This window comes from Cryptotermes secundus, unplaced genomic scaffold (assembly GCF_002891405.2).
Source record: "Cryptotermes secundus unplaced genomic scaffold, Csec_1.0 scaffold499, whole genome shotgun sequence".
Classification (NCBI taxonomy): Eukaryota; Metazoa; Arthropoda; class Insecta; order Blattodea; family Kalotermitidae; genus Cryptotermes; species Cryptotermes secundus.
This window is the reverse complement of record NW_019738354.1, coordinates 1,208,431-1,231,387: the sequence shown is the minus strand read 5'-3', so window position 1 is coordinate 1,231,387 and position 22,957 is coordinate 1,208,431. Positions and strand designations below refer to the sequence as shown.

The following is a 22,957-nucleotide window of genomic DNA, read 5'->3' as shown; positions in this document are numbered from 1 at the left end:
TGGGAGAACATTTGGACCTAACAGGTAGTAAGAGCAGACAAATTCCATTGGTAAATGAATCTTTTTTTTTTTTTTCAAAAATTTTGAATGAGAGAGCCTTGAAACTATGAATTTTAATTTCTGTCATTAAAATCCTTTTCTGCAGAACCAAACGGATTAATGAAAAACAGTTTGAAAATGACTAATGTACAGAAATAGAGACTATCAAGAAAATCAGACAACACCACCTAGATCAAACAGGAATTTGTTTTAAGCTGAATATTCTCTATGTACCAGGAACCAGATATCAAAAGTAATCACTTGCTATTAGGCATTAAAAATCAGAACAGAAAATTACACAATATATGGATTTAACTTTCAGATACATTTTCCTGAAATATGTGTCACACTTACTTCTGTGATGTTCTACTTCACATTTCATTCATACCAATGCTGTACAAAATTCTGAAATTTCTGGACTACTGTATATATGGATACAATGGAAATAATTCAATTAACTTATTAAAGTATAATGCAAATAAGCAATACAGGCAGCAGGAGGAAGAACAGTAACAACAAAAATTAATCCATTTTATTAATGATAATGTATCGGTATGGTGAAGAATTACCACTGCCATACACACACACACACACACACACTCTAAAAGATTTCACTGTGTAATTATAGTGCTATGGCATGTTAACCAAAGAATGGTTAATGAAGATTTTGTACAGTATACAAAAGGACAAGAAATCAGAAACAAGATACAATTACTGTGAAATGTGTTTATTATATTAAAAGTTATTATCCTGAGGGGTTCAGATGCACAGAAGGGTTCCTGGTTTGCAATGAACTGTACATGTAAATTATAAATTTTTATTTCTTCAAACAGAAGGAAATCTATCACATTAGTCTGACAAAACAAGGGAGATCTGTTAGAAAATGTAATTGTATACTAGCCACAGAATTAGCGTTTCATCAAAAATGCAGTGGGTGACATGGATTATTTTGTAATGCTACTGCCCTAAGACTTTACCAAGAAGTTGTAGAGGTCATACAATGACTAACAAATATAAACCTCACCACTGGATAACAGCAAATATAAAAGAAGCTACAACACTGATATTGCCAAATAGGAATAATTATTTACCTTGATATTTCACGACTTTCTAAGAAATCATCCTGCAACAAGAGAGTACAACACATCAAGAAAATTCCAAGTAGATCTCAGAAGAGGAATAAACACTCAGACATCTTGTTATCAACTGGCTACAATATCAGCAAAAAGGGAAGCTTGAAGATTAATGACAACTTGCAAAAGGTTGGGTCTGATATAAGATCAATGAAGTGTCAACATGCCAAACTGAAACTCTAGAACAGTGCTGTCCAACGTTCTTATGTACTCCGGCACAATTCACTGATGCCTATGGAGGTGCGGGCGCCACCACACACTACTACTACTACTACTACTACTACTATTACTACTACTACTACTACTAATAATAATAATAAACAATAAAAAAAGTTTCGAAAATATTTAACAGTACTCAGACGTTCAAAAATGTCTCTTGTCTTACAATTTGGATTAATATTAAAAATCGGCTCAATTATATGTGGTTACGGAGGGCGCCAGAAAAATATCCCATGGGCGCCACATTAGACAGGGCTGCTCTAGAAGTATAAACTCTTAAAAGTGTACCTAATCATAGACTGATCCACTATTCAAGAATTATTAGAAGTAGGAAGAATCTGTGATTCATTTACTATTTGTGGGAAAAAGCGACTGTTAAAAGAGTTTAATCAAAACTACAGCCACACGTATCTAGAAAGTTATACAATCGTCTCACAGAATAAATTAATCTGATAGTTTAAGAATATCAGTAATTTTACACTGCACAGAGTAAACAGGAACTGTGGCCGTGCCATAGCTCAAGCAGTGGCCTGGGTTCAAGACCGGGTCTGGTCAAGTGGTATTTGTGGCAGACAAAGTGGCGCTGGGGCAGGTCTTCTCTGAGTACTTCGGTTTCCCCTGCCAATCTTCATTCCAATTGCTCTACAATCACCCTCACCTATCATCTAGGATNCCCTTCTTCCCTTTCAAGAAATATTTTAACATTTTTTTTAACATAATCTTTAATCTCCTTACCTGTTCGAAAGCTTCACCTATGTAGGCGTTTTGTATGCTTGTTTCCTGTTCTTTCGATTCTGTTGAACAGAGCTCCCCCCCCACCCCCCTTGTGAATTTTAAACAGGAACTGTCATTTGAAATATCCCTCTTAGAAGAATCAGTAAGACAAGTTGTTTCTCAATGCCATGTGGCCACGAAGAGAACAACAAGTGCCAAAACTGAGACTGATTGCAGTTGTGGAGCAGGCACGAATTGGCTCCCCAGTTCTCATGTATACTGAGCATGAGGACAACATAACTGAATTCACAAAGAGTAAAGTGCTTACATTCATGTTACAAGATATGGGCAAAGACAAATTAGAACAGTTTCATATTAGTGTTTTTGTGCTATGGGAGATCATTGTGCTGTTTTATCATCAGTAATGTCAACCCGTACATATTCTTCTGTGAATGAATCTACAGACATATGTCTCACACTTCTGCTGCAAGGTGTACAAACACAATATTCTTGGAAGGGTAGGATAAGTGATCATACCTCCAAATTTAAAATATGTGAATGTTTCTATCTAGTCTTCATTGATTAATGCATAATAAATTTGTGAGAATGTCATATTAGTTACTGCTACACCTTACTGCAAAAAAATGTATGCATGATACTAACCAAATCCTACATCCTCTACTAAATATTTAACTGCTACTTTTATAACCTGTTTTCCAATACAGCGCAAGAGTATCTGTTGTTTTGATAATTCCTCTTCCAGCCTCTTCTTTTCTCTCTCTGACATCAGCAGCTTATCTCCAATTTCCCACATCTGTGACTTCATGATGCCTACATCATTTTCATAACTTGCAATCTGAAATTAATTAGATGAACACCCACTGAAAAACAAATAAATGAGAAGACACTACCGTAGCCAAGAATTGAAAATACAGAACATTCCTAAACATAATGTCAGATTAGTTCTTTGAATACAGTCATGGAAGCTGAGAAGAGAAGCTTCATAGTCATGCATGATATAAAATCCTGTTTTCATGCAGAACATGTTTGTGACAAAGAAAAAAAAACCAAGTCAGAAGGGTAAAACGTAATTGGACTGAATATTTTCGATTTCAAAGTGTCTGCCCAAATGTGCTCTCAAACTAATTGTGTTAATTCTTTTAATTAACCCTAAAGTATAGATATAGATTTAGACAACTTTCTAACACTGACAGTATGGTTCAGTCAGGACTGAGAGATCTGAATAGGGTAAAACATGAATACACAATTTTTATACAGAAATCTATTGAAGACATGTTGGGAGAATGGCTATGATAGTAGTGGTCTTGAAACCTGCAGTTCTATCATCAAACAGTTAGTGCATATAAGACAAATAAATGCCCATCAGTGAGTAAAACATGAGATGTTCATTTTTGTTATTTATTTTATGATGCTATCAGTATCTAGACTATATAGCATTGAATGGTAGGGTGATCAATGGAACTAAAAGGATATGAAAGAAAGCAGCCATGGATTAATAGTGGTAATATCACAGTAATCTTCCTGGAGTGACTGAGGAAAACCAAATAAAATCTCAGTCAGGATTTGAACTGAGCACCTCCCAAACAGAAGTCTAGAGCATTATCACTACAATGACCTGCTAGGTTCTTTAGATGTTACCAAGGATGGCAGTACAGAGAACACCATGAGAAGCAATCAAGGAGGAACTGCAAGCTAAGTCCATATAACAGCACAGAAAGATAGTGTCAAAGTAAAGGTAAACTCGTGATTTAAAATATATTTACATTACCTTCTCTTTGTACAGTCTACACACTGCTTGCAGATGTTCATTCTCTTGCTTTGACGTTTGTGTTTTCTTTTGAATTTCCTCTTCGTACAGGACTTTCTAAAGAAATGAATAAATAACTATATTAAAATATTATATTTAAGCATCCTGTTGCACTCCATACGATAAATGATATAATGATACAAATTCCATCCCAAGTGCAAACAATATATTATGTGTCCTTGATCTTGTTCCGCTACACTACATGTTTTGGCCTCAGACGGCCATCATCAGGTGTATAACACTCACGTTGCTGTCACATTGCACTCAGCCCAAAATTTAACATTTAAAACACTTTCCTTGTTATTATCAACATCTACTTCATTGATATCTGTCTGGTTTGTAGATTATTTTACACACGTTAATTTTGACGTACCTGTAGTAGCACTATAAAATCTTTAGTTCAAATTTTAAAATCCTTTAAAATTTTTCTCTAAATTTTAAATTTAAAATTGTTAGGGTTACTTGCCCTATGTCAAAAGTGCTGCAGTGGCTAGTTCTTGTTTCCACACTGTATATGTGTTATCCTGTGTAGTCTTCCTGTGTGCATGTGTAGTACACACGTAGTAAAGAATAACAGCGGCACGCACACAGGAAGACTACACAGGATAACACCTATACAGTGTGGAAACAAGAACTAGCCGCTGCAGCACTTTAGACATAGGGCGAGTAACCCTAACAATTTTAAATTTTAAAATGTAGAGAAAAATTTTAAAGGATTTTAAAATTAGAACTAAAGATTTTATAGTGCTACTACAGGTACGTCAAAATTAACGTGTGTAAAATAATCTACAAACCAGACAGATATCAACGAAGTAGATGTTGATAATAACAAGGAAAGTGTTTTAAATGTTAAATTTTGGGCTGAGTGCAGTGTGACAGCAACGTGAGTGTTATACACCTGATGATGGCCATCTGAGGCCGAAACATGTAGTGTAGCGGAACAAGATAAAGGACACATAATATATTGTTTGCACTTGGGACGGAATTTGTATCATTATATCATTTAACTATATTAAAAACAATGGTACAAATCCAGTGCTGTACTGTACACAGTAAAACCAGATAATAATTTGAAACTTAATAAATAAATAAATAGAAGACAATTTGATAAGGGGGAAGAAGAAAAAACTTGAATTATATAGAAATATGGATACCTTCCATTTATTCATAGTGACATGACAGCATGTCCTAGTCAATATGTGTTAACAGAAATAAAAAAGAATTCAGTAAAAATAGAGAAGAGATGAAGATATCCCTCCATTGCTGTTTTAATAAACACATCCCTGTTTCTCACTTATGCAATGTGCAATACTAACCATTTTGGCTTTTAGTCTATCCAATTTCTTTTCATACTCCTGTCGAATGGCTTTAAATTTTTCATCCATTTTAGTTTTCATATCATCATTATCAGACTGAAGCTTGTAGTTGACTTCCAACAATGCTTCATATGCTTGTTTGATATCAGAATTTTTCTGTAATTCTAACTGCAGCTGCAAACACTTTTCTTCCTCCACTGCTTTCAATTTACACACAACCTCTTTATCATTAGAAAGAGCTGTATGCAAACTTCTTAGTTCATTGAAATTTTTCTCCATTTCTGCTCTTGAATTTTGTTCTTCCTGAAGCATATCCTGAAGAGATTTGTTCTGTTTGTTCAAGTGTTCAACTTCTTTGGTTTTCTGGTCAAGATTTTGTTCTAGAATCAGTCTCATTTTAAGCATAGCACAGTGCTGAGAAGACCGTTTCTTGTCGTGCTCTTTCTGAACTTCCTCCTCAGTTGTCAACATAACGCCTTTGGCCCCAGAATCTATTTCAAGTAAGTCTTCAGGATTCCGGCCATCTTCAACCATTTCTAATTCTGCCTGGTTCTTCTGTGATCCATGCAGCTTTGTTAGTATATCCTTTATGCGATTTGTTCTATCTACAAAACTGAGACCTCCCACATTTCCAAAAGCACCTCTGTCATAGAGGATATGCTCATTTCCAGTCTTTGTGTTACATGTTTTCATAATTTGCTCACACTGAGCATCTACAGATGTACATTTCTTCATGGCGATCTTTATTCCAGAAATCAAAGTGCTAATTTGTGTCTGAAGGTCATGAAGTTCTTGATGCTGCCAAGTTTTCTTTTTTTCTGTTACAGTATCTCCAATGACATCAGATTCACTTCTTCTGTTCAAATTCAAAAGTGTTTCTGCTGGTTCTTCAGTTCTCAAGGGAACAGAAATGCCCAACAAGAAACACTGGTTTTCTATACTCTGTTCTGTCTGTATAAGCATGTCATACGTACAGTTAAGAATGTTGTGCGATATATCGTCACACTCATCATTCATAAGCATTAAAAGTTCCTCCAACTCAGTTCTCTGGCAATCAATAACTCTGAGTTCACTGCCACCAATTGCAGTACTTACAACCAAGTTTTCAAATTTATAATTTATATCTTTCAAGCTTCTCTGAAACTCTGACATATTTTGCTTCAAGGTCGTTTCAGAATTGAGAATTTTATTCAATTCTAACTCAATTTCTTCTCTTATTCTTACTAGTTTCTGACATTCTTCCTCATATTTCTGGTGTGACATCTCATATTTCTGTAACTTTTCATTTAGTTCAGAATTCTGTTTAAGTAAATTTGACATCTGATCATTCATGGCATTCATAGTTACATTGAGGGACTCATTGCCTTTGTTCAGTTTCAGAAAATCATCTTTCAGTGCTCCATATGCCTCCTCAAGAGCATCCTTTTCAGCCTTGAGCTCAACCTTTGAACTGTGTTCAATGGTCAAGGTCCTTTCATTTATTTCCAATAAGGATTTCAGATTTCCCAGCTCCTCAATATTTTTCAACAGTTTCTCATTTTCAGAATTTAAAATTCCAATTGTACATGTTAAATCTGCATATTTCTGTGCTACATCATTGTATCTATTTTCAATAACTGACAGTTCGTTTTTGAGGTTATTGTTTGATTTAAGGATTCCCATAATTTCTCCTCTAGCAGAAATAAATTCAGCATTTAGATCTTTTAGCTTGTTAACTACTTCAGAGAAATCTGCATAAACGTCCTCCTCATGATTTATCTGCAGCTCTGACTCTTTGATCTCCATGGCTGTTGATTTAGCTTCTGGGGGAAATGCCTGTACCTCCATGCATATATTCTGATTGTTCAGTAACTCAGATGAATATTCTAAAAATGTGCTTTCATTTGCAGTTTCATTCCCATTGGAAGTCAGCTTATCAGTGCATCCTTTAACAAGATCTAAGTTCCATGGCTTTGCAGACAAGTTCTTTCTGGACTCACATACTACATGCAAGGGATCTGTTTCACAGCCTTCACTCTCTTCTTTCATGCCATCCAAATGTTCAGACGTACTAATTACTACTTTCTGTATGTCACATTTCTGACCTTCTTCCTTTCCATTTATGTTCTGATCTTGGTAAGCTGCAACAGCCATGCAAAGACTAGAGACATTATCCTTGATATCACTGCATAACTGAGACACTGTCCTTTTTTCAGACATCAACTGATTCATCTGTGTTAATATCAATTCTACATTTTCCTTTTCTTCATTCAAAAGCTGTTCCATCTTAGCATGTGACTTCCTTTCCATGTCTCTTTCATCTTCAACTTCCTTTACTTTTTTCAATAGAACTGTCTTCACTTCAACAGCATTTCTATGAGCAATCATGATGTTTTCTTCAGTCTTCTGTATTTGTTTTGTGTGAACTTGCAAAAGTTCATCTTGATTTCTTTTAATTTCCAATAATTCAGATTTGGTCAATTGCAAATTCTTATTTAATATGTCCCTTTCTTCAGTTGTCTGGTCTAGTATGTTTTGTATAGCAGCTTTGTCTGTCAAAAGCTTATCAATTTTCTGTTCTCTTTCTTGCAGTTCTTTGGAATGTTGTTCCAAAAGTGATGCCTTACTTTCTTGTAATGCCAGCATAGACGCTCTAACACTTTCCTGTTCTTCAATAATACTGTTCATTTCATGAAGCAAATCATCAATTTTCTTATCTAGTGATATTTTTGTAAGTTCTAGTGCTTCATTTTCAACTTTTACCTCATTACACAATTGTATTAGGTGTTCTTTGCATGTTTTTAATTCAGTGACTTCTAACTTTGCTTCATGGCACTGAGTATGTAAATCCTTCCTCTCACCTTGCAGAGAATTAATCTCATCTTGTAACACATTGATTTTCTCCATTAACTGCATTATAGTCTCTTCTTTTTCTTCAATTTCCTTATTATGATGAACAATAAGTTTTTCTTGCTGCTCTTTGTATAAAAGTAGAGAAGACCTGGCAGCACATAGCTCATTATTGATGGAAAACATTTCTTTTTCTAAATTATCAACTTTCATTTCTAATTCCATTCTTATAGCAAGAATGTTCTCTCTTTCTGTTTCCAAAGTGTTATATTGCTGCATAAGTTGATCTTTACTAGTTTCAACAGCCATGAGCTCAGATGTTAAATGCTGTACAGTACTCTGCAGCTGATTTCTTTCTTCTTCTAAGATCCTGACCACACCACGCAATTTGTCCAAATCTTGTACCACAGAAATCAGATTACTGTTCTTGTCAGTAAGCTCTTCAGATAACAATTCTTTACAATGCTTTTCTTTTGAAAGTTCAGATCTAGCAGTGTCGAGTTCTTCAGAAACTACCTTCTTTTCTCTTGCTAGGTCTTCGATCCTTTCCATTGAGATCTTCAGCTGTTCAAGTTGTTTTCCATTTGTAGTTTCCAGGCGTTTCATCTCTTCTAACAAAGTCTCATAACTTCTTTTAATGTCACTCCATTCATTCGTTTTACATTGGAGTTCATTCTGTGCAGCCATTTTACCTTGTTCAATTGCTTCAATTTCACTTGCTAAGGAGGTTAGTTTATCTGACAGATTTGCAAATTCTATTTTATATTCTTCATTTTGCTTCTCATATAACATTTTTATTTCATCTCTATCTAGAGTCACTTCAAGTAATTTAGTTTTTTCAATTTCTAATGTATTATTAATGGCCTCTTTTTCATGTTGCAATCTCATTACTTCATTTTCCACTGTAGTTTGCAAACTGCTTATGTATACTTCCTTCTCCAAAACACTTTCATTCAATTTCTGAATTTGGACATTATTTCCAATTACTGTTTCTGAAAATTTTAATTTTACACATTCCAGTTCTCCAAAAATGACCTTCTTCTCTTCCTCAAGTTTTGCAGTAGTTATCTCTAAATTTTTCATGTGCTGGTTGAGTAACTCAATTTGTTCAGCCTTCTCCTGACTTTCTGTGTCATACTGCAATTTCAGAGTGTCTCTGTTCTTGATCATTTCTGCAAGTTTCCTTTTCAGGGATTCAAGTTCTTCATCTGTCAATGTAGCTCTGTCCTCTAATTCATTAAATTTGTCTTTCAATCTATTAAGAAGACAATTTAATTTCTCAGTGGGTTCATTTTCTTGCACTTCATAACCATAGATTTGTTCAAAACTGTCTTTACTTGCTTGAAATTCTTGTAGTTTACAAATTATATTCTGTAGGTTATTGTTACAGCAATCCCTTTCCCGCACCATGCCTTGAATTTCAGTCTCAAATTTGGCAACCTTACAATTTAGCATGTTCACAGTCTTAGTTTGTTCTTCAGCAAATTCTTTTGTTTTCTGATACAGACCTTGTAACAGAAGCTTATCATGCATAATTTCTGACAGTTCAGTTTCAATTTTTTGTAGCTTTTCTGCCTTTTCTTTGTTTAGTTTTTCAAGTTTTTCACTTTTATCAGAGAGGCTCTGTTTTATCCTCTCAAGTTGCTCAACTGCAGCCCTTTTATCCTCTAACAGAGAGTTCAAATCCTCAATCTTAAGAGAATATTCTGAAACCTTTGTTTGCAAAACTGAAATATTTTCATCGGCCCGTTGCAGACATTCCTTCAGCACGCTCCTTTCTTGAAGATGATTTCTTTCCTTGTCTTCTAGCTCAGAAATTTCCTCACGAAGTTTTATAATACTGTCATTCAATTGCTTACAAGCTGACTCCAAATTAGACTTCTCATAAAGTGACTTGAGATTCTTAGCATCCAGTTCAGCGAGTAATAAATTTAATCTTCTGACTTTAGCTTTCACATCAACACTCAAAGTTGATAAAAATCCTTCTGTTCCATCTCCTTTCAACTGGTCAGCATCTTCTGGAGTATAATCACCTGATACCAGAATTCCTTCAACCAGTTTCACATTTTCTTCTAGCTGCTGTGCTATACAATCCAGATTCCCTTGTATTTCTACATTCTCCAATTTTATGGCTGCAACTTCTTCAGATGTACATTTCAATTGTTTCTGGGTTTCACGGGTTTCACATTCTAACATAGTCACAAGTTCCATCTTTGCAGTTAGAACCTTCTGAGTTTCCAGAAATTGGTCCTGAAGCTTAGCAAGATCTGAAGTAAGTGATGTAGCCGCTTCATGCAAATCTGAAAGTTCCTTATCTCTGCAAGCAAGGAGGTCCTGCAAGTCAGCAAGTTCTTTTTCATGCAGAATATGCTCTTGAGAAAGGTGATCAAGCTCAACAGAAGTAGAATTCAGTTTCCTTTCAGATTCCTCCAGTTCATGCTGTAAATCTGCTATTTTACTGACCTGAACAAACAAAAAGATCCATTATCTACAATTAAAACTGAAGTAAATATAATCAGGGTTAAAGTGACCAGGGTGAAGATGAAGCCGGGTTATATAACCACAGTGACATAACATTCCTTGTCATCCTCTATATAACCTGACCACATTGTTATTCTAATCGCTTCAAACCTGAAGACAGGGGTAGCATATTCCTCCGAAACATTACTACTCATCTCCAACACCACATGGTGACACAAAGTAGAAGACCACACTCTTAAAACGCTTTCACCATTTCATTATATCTGAAGGTAACTACTCCTACTTTTTCAGTGTTATGAACTTGCACAAAAATATACAAAAAAGAGACACTTGTATTCTAAATTAAACTTACCATAGAGAGGGTCAAACTGCATGGACAAAGTCAAACGACAAAGAGCGGAATTAACAAGCTAGGGAAAGATATGTGCTGCTGTGTACCAAAATGAACGTTTTATTCTAGTTTTTATTATGATATAAAGCATCAAGGAAAAAAAGGTTTTATTATTAATAATAACGCCTTTCACTGTCAAGAAAGTATTGCTAGAGGCACAAACCTTTCTTTCCAATTCAAAATTTGACATCTTTAGAGATTCTGCTTCTTGATTTGCAGCTTCTAAAGAAAGTTCAAGGTCATGGATGTGCTTTGTCATCTTTTCTCCTTTCATGATCATTCTCTTAAGTTGTTCTGAGATTGCTTTATTTTCTTCTTCTTTTTCACGTAGCTGCAGGTCTACTACTGCCTGACCTAGATTTTCTGGGCTCTTGCATACTGAAATCAATTAATGATGGCAATGATAATAAAAGAAGAAAATCACCTCAGAATGTAATATGAATAGTGAAATAAGTGGGTCATTTCATAAATAATGCACAGGTTGGTAACACTGCGGATTAGATGACACAATAACAGTGAGCCTCATGTCAGTTACAGTTCAGGGCTTGAGAAAGAAGCGCATTATTTTGTTTCATTTATAATGTACTCTGTTCTTAAATAACGTGAGTTAGAAATGGAGCCTGCATGGTTCTCGGGTATTGTGACTGTTGAAGATCAAAGGTCGTACAATAAGATCAAAACTTTACGTGGGAAAAACCCGACAGAAATCCACAGCTGAAATCACCGGAGGTAAAATCACAGTCCAATGAGTGGACAGGTCCATCTTCCCAACTACCAAAAAAATTTTGACGATCTCAAAGGTCAAACAAATGATGATCTTTGCTTATGATCACCAAGGAATCATCATGACGGACAGAGTTCCATGTGGGAAAAGTGTCACAGCAGTTTATTATCGTGACTTCATGCAAAATCTGCGCAGAAAAATGCACAAAAACCGACCTCAGTTGCTAGAGGCTGGGCCGATCATTCTCCATGAAAATGCTCGCCCGCACATCAGGAATGTCATAACAGAAAAGCTGTGCCAATACGGTTGGGAGGTGTTGCCTCATGCTCCCTACAGCCCAGACATGAGTCCAGCAGACTTTGACTTATTCCCAAAGTTGAAACAACCTATGCAAGGCCATCGTTTTCCCTTTCTGGAAGAGCTTTCTGCTGCAGTACCCGAGCCTTCGACAGATAAACAAAGATGGTGTCCTGGAAGGAATTGTAAAGCTTCCCACATGTTGGGACTCAGTCATTGAGAAGCAGGGGGACTATATTGAAGGACTGTAAAGAGATATTTGAAAAAGAAATAAATAAACATGTATGTAAACAAAAAAATTGTGTGCATTATTTCTGAAATGACCTACGTAGAAACTTTCACAACGGCTTAATGTTTAAATATTCAGTATTTTTGGTTCTAGTCACAGCTCTAACAAACATGTTCATTAACATGTGAGGTTGTAAAAAACGTGTTAAGTTAATGAAATTTAATATTATGTGCTTTTTCTGTTCTTGGTAAGATTCTGACATTACTGCCAGCAAAGAGCAAATGGTGGTTAAAGGAGGAACCACTGCATATATGCAAATAAAGAAACACAAAACAAAACCACCTAAATCTGCCTGGGTTGTCCCACAGGCCCCTTCCATTAAATTTTAATTACAATGCTCCTCTCAGTACAACTGTGCTTTCCATTCATTTTGCATGGCCAAACATTTATTCAATTCAATTCAATTCAATTTATTTTGTTCATCAGATCTACATTTGGCGATGGCGCCACCAGATATAGAACACGTCAAAGGCCTAGTTACAATAAAATTAATCCAGAGGACAAGATCATTAAGATATTACAACATATCCACAACCATTGTTGCAATAACTGATGATACAATGCTATAACTAAACACAGCATGCATATAACACTCGGACTGCAACTTATTATCATAACAAAATACATATCAACATTGTCAATAACAGAGCAAAATCATATCCAAAGAGTTATGGGCATCTTACAATAAAAGTTTAAAAATGACTAGTGTAGTTTTATTTATCTGTAATTAGCACAATCATCCCTTGTTTTCCATTCATAATACTCACCTAATGAANACAACCAACAGATATAGAAATCGTCCAGTAGTATGAACTCATCTTGCTTATAAATCAAGCAGTTGTCAATATGTTTGCAATATAAAACAAGTTTAAAAGTTTACACAGTAATCAATATGCAATATAAAATAATGGTGATAAGTAATATGGATAATAATATTGACAACTAATCAGATAAGAAGTATTATTACAGATAAAATGAAGTTACAGTTACACAACCAACAGATATAGAAATCGTCCAGTAGTATGAACTCATCTTGCTTATAAATCAAGCAGTTGTCAATATGCTTGTAATATAAATCAAATTAAAAAGTTAAATATATAAATTACCCTTTGCATAATGTTTCCATTGTCATCTATTAAAATATTCGTCCAATGTATAAAAGGAGTTCACAAATAAAAACTCTTAAACTGGCTTTAAACTTGAAGAAAGTCATCTTCTGGGTTTAGGCACCGTGTATTCTTCGTTTCAGCCCACGTTTCGGAGGAACGTAGCGCCTCCATCTTCAGAGCAGTTGAATGGCTTGGAATGCGGAGAGCAGTAGCTGTAGTGATAGGATGTGAATGTCGCTGCTTATATATGAAGTAGGCAGGGGGTGGTTGGTTAGGGAGAACGGACCAATGGGAGCAGTGGGGAGTGATTAAGACCATATATGGTGTTGTGTTGACTAAGGGTGGGGGGAACGGCCAGTGGATCCAGGAACCTTGAGGTCAATAGCACTAGGAAGTGCAGTAGACAAGAAGACGACTTACTTCATTGTCATCGCCGTGAAAACCTCAAAACTTACATGGCTTTAAACTTATTTGCATTATTTGAGATTATTTTGATTGTATTTGGACGTCCATTATAAATCCTTGCAGCCATGTGATAAACCCCATTCCTATATTTTGCCAAATTGACCTGGTACATATGTATATTCATATTTTGTCTAGTATCTTTTTCATAGCAATCCTTATTTATATTGAATATTTCTTTATTATTTATTACAAACATAATTAATGAGTATATGTACTGTGATCTTAGGGGCAGTATGTTCATATCCCTAAAATGTTCTCTACATGACTCTCTAAGATCACAGCCTTTGATCAATCTTATGGCTCTCTTTTGCAATTTGAAAACCCTTTCGGCATGCGACGAGTTTCCCCAGAATATCAGGCCATACGTCATAACCGAATGGAAATATGAGTAGTAGATACTTTTTAATATTTTCATAGATACTACTGGTTTTATATTTCTGATCATGTAGCAGGCTGTAGTCAATTTCTTTGTTACCTCATCAATATGTCTTTCCCAGGTCATGGCGTTTTCAATGGTCAGTCCAAGAAATTTAGTATGATTTGTGTTTGTAATAATTGTTACTAAATCTCCTATATCCCTTTGTACCTGGTTTTTTGCAGTAAAGTTTATATAATATGTTTTCATTGTATTTAAAGACATTAAGTTTTTTTTGAACCAGTCATCTAGTAAACTGTATACTTCGTTTATTGTATTTCTAAACATAATTGGATTTGCATGTGAGATTAACACACTGGCATCATCTGCAAATAAAATAGGTGTACTTTTTGCCTCCAATATCTTGGGCAAATCATTTATATATATTATAAACAGAAGAGGTCCCAGTATTGACCCCTGTGGAACACCATTAGTTACTTTAGCCCATCCTGAATATACTTTTTTATTGTTAGTTCCATTATAAATGGTAGTTCTCTGAAATCTATCCTGTAGGTATGATTTGTATAGGTTGTATTGTTTATCCTTTATTCCATAATACTTTAATTTATTAAGTAATACTGTATGACTAACACAGTCAAAAGCCTTTTCCAGGTCACAAAATATCCCACTGACTAGCATTTTATTATTTAGTGAATTTAATATTCCAGAAATAAGTCTAAAAATAGCATTTTCAGTCCCCTGTTTTTCTCTAAATCCAAACTGATGGTTACTTAATATGCTGTTGTCATTTAAATGTTTTAATAAACTACTATACATTACCTTCTCAAATATTTTACTTATAGATGTCAAGATGGAAATAGGTCTGTAGTTAGATACCCTGTTTTTATCACCTTTTTTATATACTGGCAACACTGTAGCATATTTTAATCTATCAGGAAATACTCCTTCAAACAATATCCTGTTACATAAGTAACTTAAAGGAACACTAATAAAGGTTTTACAAGCTTTCAGTATATTGTTTGAAATTTCATCATATCCTTGAGCTTGGCTTGCTTTGAGGGACCCTATTACCTTTTCTATTTCTTTATAAGTAGTTTTTTTGATTTGTATATTTGGGAATGGACTCTCGAAAGCCATTGACATATAAGTCATATAGTTATTAGATTTTGTTTTGGGATTGGGATTTATACAGTTATTCTTAATGTGTTTGTGAATGGTATCCGCTACTCCACTAAAATACTTGTTGAAATCTTCAACTACAGTGTTCAAATTCATGTCATTTTTGCCTTCATTGTTTAGTATTTGAATATTTTCTTTCTTAACTTGCTTATGCAGTTCACTATTAATTACATTCCAGGTAGTTCTAATATTATTTTTTGATTTACTAATTTGCTTCTCATAGTTCATCCTTTTGGCTTGATTTATCACTTTGGTTAATATTTTACAGTAGTTCTTATAATATATACCTATTATAGGACTTTTGTTTTTTTTTTACTTCTGCATACAAAGCTCTTATCTTTCTACAAGAAACAATAATACCAGTAGTAATCCATGAGCTTTGTTTATACTTTTGACTTTGAGTAATTGGAAATGATGCATAAAAATGTCTTAAAAATATATTTAAGAAATGATTAAAACTGATATTAATATCACTATTGTTAAAGACCGATTCCCAATTCTCATAACTTAGTTTCATTCTAAAATCTGCCATGGTATAATCATTTACATTTCTTATTAAATATACATCATTCTTAGTAATACTGAGTGTTGGTAAATGTACAATTAATAATTGAGCTTCATGGTCAGATAGTCCATTAGACTCCGGAAGAATTTCATAACCAGAAAACTGCTGCTCATCGATGAATATATTATCAATAATTGTAGACGTATTTGGTCCAATCCTTGTGGGAAATGTAATAATACTTTTCAAATTGTAATAACTTAAAATATCTTCTAGTTTAACTTTCATAGGGCAATTTTCCATATAATTCACATTTATGTCACCACAAATAATGACTTTTGCCTTCTTTTTGTACAAATTATGTAATATTGATTCTAATTTTACCAAAAATATTTCGTAATTACTGTTGGGCGATCTATATACAGTTAAAATATATATTTTAAAACTATTAGTATTTACACAAACAGCACAGGCCTCAATATTCTTATCACTACAATATTTATCAATATTAACAGTTTCAGTTTTTAAACTATTATGCACATATATACATGATCCACCTTTCTTAAAGTGCTTTCTGCTCTAATATGCTCCAAGGGTATAATTGTCCAGATTGAGGTGAACTATCTCATCATTTTCAAGATGGTGCTCTGTGAAACAGAGTACATGCGGTGTTTGCTCTTTCAAGTGACATAATATCTCATTGCATTTGTTTCTTAAACCCCTTATATTTTGGTGGAAAATTTTTATATTATTTTTATTGGACTCTGCTTTATTTTTAATTAGATTAAGACTTACATTATATTTAGACTTATTTCCATCAGAATCTATTCCCATAAAAAATCCTCGTTTCTATTTGGTGGTCTTCTTTTCCTTTGGATACAACGATAAGGTTCCTGGTTAGTTATTGGACATTGATGATCCTTATAGATATTGGTTTCCCCTTTGTTTCTGTTTTCTTTTTCCATGTTGAGTGTAACATTTCTTGAGATTACTTTGGTAGCATGCCCTGTTTCTATTGTTGGCTTTGCATGGTTGGGTATTGTTGTTTCCCATTTGAGTGGGATAACGGTATTTCTTAACTTCTGCTCAACTATTTCTTGTATTACACTAGATATTCTTGCTGCCATTTCTATTTTACCTCTCTTATTGTAGTGTAATCCCTTCTTGCCTTTCTTCAGCGTTTTTCAAGAATCATCTGTCCAGTGCTTACATTTGGCTTTTGCTTCTCTTTGAAAGAGTCCCACGTTCTGGCACTATATGTTAGCATTGGTTTAAAATATACTTTCTAAATTGTTCTTCTGCATTATTTTGGGATCTCTGTTCCATAATATTCCTAACAGTCACCATCTTGTTGATATTCATTTTCAGCCTGCAGTCCTTTATAATGGAAGGGGCTGATGGGAAATTAAAAAGGAAAGAGTTGTTAGAAGAAAGTAAGCGGATATTTTTTTGTCTGTTGGCCAATATAAAACAGAAACAATGCTAGAAGAAAATACTTTTAGGAACACGGATGACAAGAAACTTATATATCAGACATACAAACCACCTTGTTTCAAGCAAATCATGAACTGTAGAAAGAATTGGTAAATATAAGCAACATCCCTTTTGTTGAGATACCAATGATGAAGGAACTGCTATTGTTCTCTTTCAGTAAAGAGTCACTGGACACCCAAAAGACTAACATCACACATTTTCAAATTATTCTCAAGTTATGAATGTCTGCATGAGGATTACTTAACATTGTTGTATTTTTCATTGCTTTTGTTGTTGTTGTTGTTGTTGTAGTTGTGTGTCATGGAATGATAATTCACACTGTGTTTAAGCTAAACATAAAAACCACTTTACATCTGTACCATTTAGAGAAAGCCAACTATAGCGGAACATGGCATGTATGTGCAATTTCTCAAGCTGTTGTAAAGGAGGCGATACATTACACCACATTATGTTGCAATGTATTTTCAATTAAGATAACCCAGTACTGCATGAGTAGTTACAATTGGTGTATTATAATTTTATGTATGTGAAATTCCAAAGACAGGCCAGTTTATCTTGGAAATACATTTTTATGTTTACAGACTGTTCCTAAGGTCATCTAAATAGCATGTGATTGAGTCCAAGGCCTAGAAAAATTGCATATGAGCAGCCACCACAAAAACAAGAATATTTTTTGAACTGCAGCACAATTTTTCTGTATTATCATGCTAGTAGAAAATCATTTCATAATATTAACCAAAGAAGGAAATAGGCAAACTAAAATAATGGATACAAGAAACACATTTTATTTTCATGAACTAAGCACTGCATAAGACTAGTTAGTTAGTTATTGGAGAGGGTGGGTTTCCCCATGCACTTAGACCAGTATTGGTCCATTGTGCTTCCCTCTATGATATTCTACCAGTCTCTATACCCTACCGATATTGGTGCGTACCATCAGTCCCGACCGAGCCAGCGAGTTCGGCCTCTACTGCCTTGGCAGTATCTACAATGCTTCCCCAATCTATCAGAGGCGTTAGAGACTACTGTTGGGCGGGAAACGTCCTGAATTTGGCTCAGTGACCTCCTTTGGAGATATGAGGTTCTTTTATGTGCCGTAAAGCTACGACACAGGACCCACGGCTTAAAGTCCCTCCCGGAGGACTTGTTCCCTGAATTTTCCCGCCCTTAAAAATTCCACGATCTCCGCCGGGTTTGAACCCGCGTACCACGAGTCATGAGGTGGGAATGTTACACTGCATAAAACTAACCTGGATTTGTAATGTCTTCTTCTACACTTGTGTCACGAATTTGTTTCAGTTCCTGGACATGGCTTTGGAGCTCCGAGCACAGCTCTTTCACCTGGGCCAACTCAATTTCTTTCTCTATAACATCTTGCTGCAGCTTCTCACATTGTTCTTCATACTCTTGTGACTTTTTATGCAACACATTATACTGGTGCTCTGCTTTATACATCTGCAATACACAATAAACTTAATTTCTACACCTACCAACATCAAATCAAAGATTATCTACAGGGGATAAATAATAATGTACCCCTCTCACCAAAGTATAGCTTAGATGCTTCTGGTTTAGTTTCTTAAGGTAACTTGTAACAAAATAAAGCAGCTCTTTCCACATATGCCCATTTGCTTTGTTATAGGCGTTAGCAAGAAAAAAATCCCATAATTTCATAGGTATTCCCCCTAACCTTTTTTATTTAACGAAGCTGTTAGTATCAAGGCTGTGTAGCATTGATATGTTGATTAATAAATATGGAGCAGTTGGTGGAATGACAATTGAAAGAGGAAACCAAGGTACTTGAATAAAACTTGTCCTATTGCCACTATGTCCTCCACAAATCTGACATGACCTGACACAGGTCGCCACAATGGGAAGTTGTTGACTAACCACTTCAGCTATGAAAAAGCCTTGTATGTCTTCTCACTTTCAATTGTAGAGATGAGGGTACAGGTATTCTTCAATCTTTCAATGAAATAATTTCTAATATAGAATACGTTTGGTTTTCACATATAATTTTAACCAGAAGTCACTTTCAGGAAAGGTACTGTGTTTCAGCACAAACAGACTGTTTGGCAGGATGTTAGAAATTGCTAAAACATCATTAAATGTTAGCTCCTAATGTGGGTCTCTGAATGAGTCCAATGTCTTTCCCCAAAACCATCAAGTTGCTTGAGCTGGTGTTTCACTCCTCATATTTTTCAGTAACAGGAGCTAATATATACATGTAACATCTCGCTATAGTTCACTTACACACACACACACACACACACAAACTGTCTCTGAAATAACAGGCGGGAAAATCATTTTGACATTACACCTAACATATTCCTGGAATGCTAAACCATCTACGGGAAACATCACATACTGCAATCCAATGAGTGTTTCCCCTCTTCCAGAGTCTTCCATTTGAAAAAATTAATTAGTGGAACTTATCATTAGTTCATCTAATGATGCTTTATCAAGCGTGCTCATTATGTAATGTCAATGATAGAGTGATGTGCGAGTGAAGTATTGGAAGGGCTGTGAAAGAGAGCAGCCATGGTCTAATTTAAGGTATTGTAATGGATTTGATCAATGCACTGCCAGGCAACAGCTCCATAAACATGGTCCAACATGCAACAATAGACGAGGCTTTGTTTTCTATGTGGTCTGTGCAAAGCAACAATACCGAGGCTGCATTTTCTGTGAATGGTCCATGCCGAGAGGATATAAGATTCAGCACAGTTCAGAGTATTCAGTTATTCTGTGTGGAGGTGGGGTCGAATACCTCCACTGTAGCCCTGTGAGTCATAGGAGACAAAAATGGAAGCCTAGAATTTGAGGCAGTAAAATATGGTCACGAGTCCCATGGGACTCCGGCCTGAAAATGACTGTGCTGGCAAGGGCCAACAATAGTAAATGACAGACCCGTCCTCTCATCAGAGAGTGTCCCACATCAACAAACCCACAACTGTCTGACAGCAATAAAAAACTGGTCTTAAGACCCACAACTGTCTGACAGCAATAAAAAACTGGTCTTAAGTCCAAGAATGGTGCTTTATTCCAAGACAGGCCGGCCGACAGACCATCAGTCATAACATAAGACTCAGGCTAAGTAGTCAGTTGTTGGTAGGACATATCCACAGGAAGTTGTGCTGTAGTACAGTGATACTGGGAGTGCGAGACTTCTACAGTTCCTGTGTTATAAAACCATTGCCAGAAAACAGATAGTGAAGACACTGTAAAGGTGTAGCCATTGCCGAGATCGGTTACCTAGCAACGACTTGTGTAAGCAGACATTGAAGACATTTATGTTACAATTACAGTAATCCTTAGAGTGTTATAATTAATTGTAGTTACAACCTGAAAGTTATCAATAGATCCAACTACCAATCCAAACCCTGTCTTTAGTCACTAATACATGATAGTATGTATTTTCCCAGGACTTGACTGGAATGGCTGAGGAAAACCATGATAGCCAGCCAATGTGCCAAGTTTTTGAAGCTGGGACCTCCCAAATATAAAGGAACATGGTCTGAATACGATGAATAAAAGACCTGCAGACAAACTACTGAGTAAAACATTCAGTATACATACTGTGCACATAAATTTTGCATTTCAACTTCTTACCCTTTATAAATACAAACCACTCCATCCAATGTGACATATAAGTTTTTACTATGGTAGAACTTATCTCTCTTACATGTTTCGGTCCTTACGGGCCATCTTCAGAGGGAACATCATTACAAACTGGAAACTACCATCACAATAGGTGTTTTGATTTAAAATACATACACTTATATCCTATAATGCACAGTATGCATAAAGTCGAACGTTTCACAATCACAGCAGCTTCCTGATGTTGTAAAGTTTTTAAAAGTTTCTAGATGTTATTTAAAAAACCTTTATTGTCAGTAGTTAAAATTTTTTAAACCACGTAGGTTCGTGTCCGTACTCCTATCATCCTTCTTGTATGGGGCAGATTTTGTGCCGCCTGTCTTATCTTGATTAGGAGGTTCTTGATGTTGTCCAGGGTTTGTTCGTGGCTTGCTGCATTGCTTTCCCTCTGCAGATGGCCCATAAGGACCGAAACATGTAAGGGAGATAAGTTTTAACATAGTAAAAACTTATATGTCACATTGGATGGAGTGGTTTGTATTTATAATTGTTAGTGTGATGGACCAGAATGAAACAAATCAAATTCTTACCCTTTGTTGTAACAAATCTCGTTCACTGCGCAGAGAATCCATGTCACCGTGAACAGACGAGATATATGACTCCAAACTTCTTATCTGATTCTTTAGCAAGGTCTCTTGGCAAGATTTACTGCACCCAGCCTTTTCATGTGATTCAGAATCACTAAATAACCATTCTTCTCGCAGTTTCTTGATCTCATCACGTTTATCAATTAGCTGTTTAGCTGTGAAAGGGAAATATTATGTCTTATGCAGTATAATTCAATCATTGAAGACATTACAGAATTAAAATGAATATAAGAAATAGTAAATTAAATTACAAAATTCAACAGTAAAAAAGAATACTGTTATAAAAGTCAAGAACACCGAGTTTGTATCACTAAAACTGCACTAGAATTTCTTTCGTGAGTTTGCAGCCCCCTTCTGAGGAGTTAGAGTGAATAGCGTAAAATTAAGGGAACAAATCCAGTGTAACTGGCTCTAGAGACTTACTCAATTTCTTATTTTTTTCACGTTGCTGGCGCAGCTCCTCTTGCAGCTCAACTTTCTCCAACTGCTCAACCTCCAACTCATTATTTAGCCTCTTTATTACAGCTCTTTGCTCTGAGAGTTGTTTAAGTTTCTGAGCTAAGGGAGACTAATTAAAAATAATCACATTAGATAACATTCACAAAAATTTTATTTGGAACACTACAAATCTGAAGCAACTGGGGCAACTCAGTCATAATTTTGTGTTTTGACTTAATGAAGACTACTGGACTGCTATTACTAACAATAATCACTGTTACTTTCAGAATGAGAAAAGGCAGAATCCAATAAGTTCCATTATTACAGGCAGTAAATGCAACAATAAAGAAAATATCAAGAGTCATACCTCGACAACATCTCTGATGGGGGGACGTCTAGGTGTGCTGAAACCAATGAGTGGAGATTCTGAAAAACGGTGTCCTTTCTCTGCAGATTTTGGAGACATACTGCTAGCTGTAATTTGACACAACAAAAATTAGAATGGAAAATTAAAAAAATCTTGATTTAGAAAATACAACCATATAAAATGAAAATACATGTTTGAATAAATCTCTAGTATCATTAACAGGTTACTAATGCCATAGATTCATATGAATTTGATGCCCTGAATTCAAATATGGCATTAGTTTTTGCCTAGGAGCTCAAATTTTTAAGATATAACATTTTGGTGAAATATACGTTACACTATTTTAAGTTAAATCAGTGGATCAAATAAAAAAACTCAACATGGAATTTTTATTACTATATTATAATTATATTTTTATTTTATTATATTAAATACAAAGATAGAGGAAAAAATCATCGACTATATATAACAGTCAAACCAACTATAGTCACGGAACACTACGGAAGCTTCTTTTTCGTGA

General features: G+C 35.1%; 1 protein-coding gene across 7 annotated transcripts in view; it reads right to left on the bottom strand.

Annotated features, from left to right (window-relative positions):
• The window catches only part of LOC111870793 (putative leucine-rich repeat-containing protein DDB_G0290503), a 47,653-nt gene that overhangs the window by 14,344 nt on the left and 10,352 nt on the right, over positions 1 to 22,957 (bottom strand). For all 7 annotated transcript variants that reach the window (XR_002843921.2, XR_004513704.1, XM_023863333.2 and 4 more), the window contains exons 5-13: positions 22,438 to 22,544; positions 22,056 to 22,200; positions 21,576 to 21,787; positions 18,636 to 18,840; positions 11,114 to 11,328; positions 5,250 to 10,541; positions 3,895 to 3,990; positions 2,815 to 2,961; positions 1,131 to 1,162 (exon numbers count right to left, since the gene is read on the bottom strand). Coding sequence is in view for 5 of the 7 variants with exons in the window: in XM_023863333.2 (XP_023719101.1) it covers positions 1,131 to 1,162; positions 2,815 to 2,961; positions 3,895 to 3,990; positions 5,250 to 10,541; positions 11,114 to 11,328; positions 18,636 to 18,840; positions 21,576 to 21,787; positions 22,056 to 22,200; positions 22,438 to 22,544 (6,451 nt within the window). In the remaining 2 variants the exon portion in view is untranslated. The remainder of the gene's footprint in view (positions 1 to 1,130; positions 1,163 to 2,814; positions 2,962 to 3,894; positions 3,991 to 5,249; positions 10,542 to 11,113; positions 11,329 to 18,635; positions 18,841 to 21,575; positions 21,788 to 22,055; positions 22,201 to 22,437; positions 22,545 to 22,957) is intronic.